Source organism: Trichechus manatus, unplaced genomic scaffold (assembly GCF_000243295.1).
Source record: "Trichechus manatus latirostris isolate Lorelei unplaced genomic scaffold, TriManLat1.0 scaffold00061, whole genome shotgun sequence".
Classification (NCBI taxonomy): Eukaryota; Metazoa; Chordata; class Mammalia; order Sirenia; family Trichechidae; genus Trichechus; species Trichechus manatus.
In genome coordinates this window covers 3,575,364-3,580,057 of record NW_004443997.1, presented here as the reverse complement: position 1 = coordinate 3,580,057, position 4,694 = coordinate 3,575,364, and the positions used below count along the sequence as shown (strand labels likewise).

At 43.2% G+C, this 4,694-nt stretch overlaps 1 protein-coding gene across 1 annotated transcript in view; it reads left to right on the top strand.

Annotated features, from left to right (window-relative positions):
• Positions 1-681: 681 nt before the first annotated feature.
• UBE3B (ubiquitin protein ligase E3B) overlaps positions 682-4,694 on the top strand; it is a 52,906-nt gene continuing 48,893 nt past the window's right edge. The window contains exons 1-3 of the mRNA XM_023733655.1: positions 682-2,274; positions 2,434-2,554; positions 4,460-4,577. Coding sequence (XP_023589423.1) covers positions 2,057-2,274; positions 2,434-2,554; positions 4,460-4,577 — 457 coding nt within the window. The 5' untranslated portion in view covers positions 682-2,056. The remainder of the gene's footprint in view (positions 2,275-2,433; positions 2,555-4,459; positions 4,578-4,694) is intronic.

The following is a 4,694-nucleotide window of genomic DNA, read 5'->3' as shown; positions in this document are numbered from 1 at the left end:
CTTGGAAGTGAGACGCTGCTTTCAGCTGAGTCCTGTGCGAGATCACCAATGATTACCTGGCATTTCTGCATCACAGGTAAAACCTCAGGTGAGCTCCCCATGCTTGCATTGCTGGAATGGAAAGAGGGCCTGATTCAGAAGACCTCCACCTTTTCTTCTCTAGTCTTCTTACCCTTCCTCCTGTGGTCAGGCAGGCTCTGTTTATTTGTTTTGAGAATTACTGATGAGAGACCTACATCTTGTAAAAGCCCCGCTGTTGTTGGACAGACGTGAATCGGTGTTGAGAAGGTGCCCAGGGCTCCCTCAACATGTTCATGTGGGCTAGTTGAGTACACACTTTCTTCTTTCTTTTTTAATAAAATTTTTTGTGTTTTTGGTGAAGGTTTACACAGCAGTTTAGGTTCCCATTCAACAATGTCTACTCAAGTTGTTCAGGGACGTTCTCAATATTTCTGTTTCCCTTAATCTAGTTTTCCTGCCCCCTTACCTTCTCATCTTCGTTTTAAAGTAATTGTTGACCATTTGGTCTCATATAAATGGTTTTTTAAAGAAGCACAGTCATCTTTTAGCTAAATAACGCCACTGTTACTTAGCTAAAAGATGATCTCTGGGGCTAGTTTCAGTTCAAGTTTAAAGAGCATCTCAGGGTAATAGTCTCAGGGAGTCCTCCAGTCTCAACTGGTCCAGTATGTCTGGGTTCTTTTGTTTGTTTTTTAGGAATCTGAGGTTCTGTTTTACGTTTTTTTTTCCCATTCTATCAGAATCCATCTGTTGTGGCCCTGACAAACTTTGTTTTTGATGATGTTCTCTTGCATAGGTGCTGCTTTGTGTGAAATATCCTGGTAAAGAGATTGTTTTCTCTAAGTTTGGATTTCTGAGTACTTCATTGTCTTTGTGAGCTGGGCTGATGTGTACTTTGGGTAGAATGACAAAGTTACCAAGCATCTGAAGAAATCATGGCTCCGTGGACCAGTGCTGGGTTCTCTAGGCTGCTGGCTGAAGTCACCCCTTTGGGAAAAGATAGAGACTGGTGATTTAGATAAAAATACAGTGTATAATGTAGAGCCTCTGTTCAAAGAAGTGCCTGTCACAGGACGGGAGCAGTTCTAAAGTCTTCGTCAGTCCTTGGCAGAATACGAAAAATAAGGACCCCAGAATAGGGGGTGCATAAAACCAAGTGTATTCAATTTAGTGGACTGTCTCATATTTTGAAATCACGTCCCTTTTGTTTTTTTAGTATTAAAATTGCCCGTTTTTAAAAAATGAGAGACTTTTCTGTGTTGTGCACAAAGTAGGCAGCAGTGAATATTTGTTGAGTGAATGAATGATTAAAATAATGGTGATAGTAAATAATTATGTTTGATTTCCGCCCCCCCAAATCTTTACCTGGCAAAATAAAAGTTGACTGCCCAATGTTGTCGTTGTTAGCTGCCATCAAGTCACCTCCAACTCATAGTGACCTTATGTACAACAAAATGAATCGCTGCCCAGTCCCATACCATCTTCATGATTGTTGGTATGTTTGAGTCCACTGCTGTAGCTACTGCCTCAAGCTGTGTCATGGAGTGTTTCTCTCATTTTTGCTGACCCTCCACCTTACCAGTGTAAAGCCCAATGTTGGCTTCCCAAATATTGCTCACTGCTCCAGGAAATTCACACATCTGGGAACCTTTGACTTAGAGGATGATTTGCATCTGAGCTTTATGGATGAGATTAATTCATGGTGTGTTCATTATTAAACCTTTATGGAGCATGTACCTTATACCAGATGCTGCGCTGGGCACACAGTCAAGGCAGTGAATCACATAGAGTCCTTGCCCTGATGTAGCTGGTCTGATAGCCCCTTTCTTAAGAAAATGTGATGACTTAATATGGACTAAAGCATCCCTGGTCTTGGTAAGTTGCATGAAAGGAGCTGATAGGAATTCGAGACTTGTGCTGGGAAAACTGTTAGCACCTTGGAAGATGCTAGAGGGTCCTGAATATCTCTCTGCTGCTGCCCGGTCTCTGCCCACGATTTGTTCTTCAGCCCCTTTCTATAAGTGCTTTTCATATAATGATCTACAACAGCTACTTGCTATTTTCCTTCAGGGTTTATGCAAGGTTTGCGAATATGTTTACCACATCTCAGACCTCGAGAGCATGGTTCATCGATAAAGCCCGCCAGGCCCGAGAAGAAAGACTTGTGCAAAAGGAGCGAGAGCGGGCAGCTGTTGAGATTCAGGCCCACGTCCGGAGTTTTCTCTGTCGGAGTCGACTGCAGAGAGAAATCAGGTGGGTACCAGGAACTCCTCGGCACATTTTTTCTCTTGCTCCGAATTGATAGAAAATACACAAGTGTTCTCTTACATTCTTGAAAAGTCTGCCAGCTACTGTGAGCTCCTAATTAAAAATGTCTTTTTTTCTTTCTTTTTTTTACCTTTCCCTCCCTAGGAGAGAGATTGATGAGTTTTTTAATGCTGATGACTCTGGGTCCAGTAAAAGAAGCGCAGTTTGTATTTTTCAGATTGCCCGGAAGCTGCTGTTCTTATTCAGAATTAAAGAGGATAATGAGGTAAAATGCTAATAGCGAATATACATAGGGCCTATTGTATGCCAGGTCTTTTTGTAAGTATTTCATAAATATTGACTCACTTAGTCCTTATACCAACTCTGTGAAGTAGGTACAATTGTTACCCCCACATCCTTTCCCTTTTGTTTTCCTGGGACCTGTTTTGTCGGGATTATGCCAGGATCTTTTGGGAGCTGTCGAGATTCTTTTCACATTGACTATTTCAAGAAGGAGTTAGAAACTCAAATGCCTACAGGACCCAGGCAGGTTATGTAAATGAGTTAACGAAGCCATTTGTGAGAAAAGCCACAATATGAGCCTGGTAATAAATGGTAACTAACAGACTGCAGAGTTAAGGACATCAGAGGGAACAACGGCTCTGTGGCATGCCATCCAAACGGCAGCTGCTACCAACTCAGCCGATGGTGGACCGACATGCTGGTGTTTTAGAGAGGTGCTGGGAATCCACATCTTTATGCTCAGTCTCATAATTTGTAAAAATTGGCAGCTAATTTCAAATTTCTTTTAAATCTTGCAAACCAAACAAAACATGCCAGTTTATACCTTTGGAATTAGAATCACTGGCTTGGAAAATACAGTTCCAGGAAAGCAACTAGTTATCTGTGATAGTAATGGTAATAATAAGACTAGGTACCACTGAGGATTACCTGTTATGTGTCACACAGGTTACCAAGCGTTCAAAAAAAAAAAAACCCAAACTCATTGCCATTGAGTCAAATCCTGTCTCATGGCAACCCGATAGGACAGAGTAGAACTGCCCCCATAGGGTTTCCAAGGCTGGAATCTTTATTGAAACAGACTGCTGCATCTTTCTCTCACAGAGCGCCTGGTGCATTTGAACCGCCAACCTTTTGGTTAATCACTGCATCACCAGGGCTCCATTACCAGCTGTTAGACACTCACTGTAGCTAATCCTCAGATTTATTTGCTCAGTAACTATTTCTTGGCACCCGCCATGTGCCAGGCCCTGTTTGAGGCCCTGGGGCCCCAAAGGATACAAGACAGGCCGGGTCTCTCCCCGCATTGAGCTCATAGCCCAGCAAGAGAGGGAAGAGTACACAGGTAGTGAACACACAATCACAGGCAGACTCAGTGGGGTGACCCCCGTTTTACAGAGGAGAAAGGAAACTGCAGTTAAGTGTGGGAAGGCAGCCTACCCTGAGTCATGCCACGTGTAATGGTGGGTCCAGGATTGATACAGCCAAAGGGTAACTCCTTTTCCAGTTTCCACTTTCTTACTTTTGCATTTCAGAATGAAAGTGACCATACAGCAGCCTTTGGCTGAGGTCTAAGGCAAAAGTCAGTATCCATGGTGCTTCTTGTTATTAGTTGCCGTCAAGTCAGTTGCAACTCGTGGTGACTCCATGTGTTACAGACTGGAACTGCTCTATAGAGTTTCCTTGGCTATAATCTTAACAGAAGTAGATCAGTAGGCCTTTCTTTGGTGATGCTGCTAGGTGGTTTCAAACCGCCAACCTTCAGGTTAGCAGTTGAGTGTAAACTATTTGTGCCGCCTAGGGTACTTACAAAATGGCAAACAAGAGAGCATAAAGCGATTTAAGAGACGGCTGAAATACACGCCCTGATTGTCTTTGTTTCTCAAAAGACGTCCCAATCTGGATTTTCATGTGAAGTATTAGTTTCTGAAACACAGTGCAGGTCAGATCAAGCACATCAGTAGGGCTTATCCAGCTGGCTGCCAGTTTAAGAGACTGCTTCAGCTTTTCTGATGCTTGTTTCCACATCTGTATGAAGGACTTAGATGTAATCATGCGTGTGAGTCACCTGGCGTAATATCCCACTGAGCATCCGCTCCCTTCCCTTTCCCACTCCTCATGACTAGTTACAGGACTTTTTGACCTCCCTCTCCATCCTGCTTCTTTGCAGAGATTCGAGAAGCTGTGTCGCTGCATCCTGAGCAGCATGGATGCAGAGAATGAACCCAAGGTAAGTGGACTTGGGAGCTGGAGAATCTCCCACAAGCACTCAGGAGCCAGCCCATTCAGTTGAGAAAGTCCTTGCTGAATGTTACATCTTTGTTAATTCATGTATATATGCAAATAAGTAATGGATGGAAAACATTAACATGAAGTATAAGTCACTCCTTAGTCTCTTCACTGTC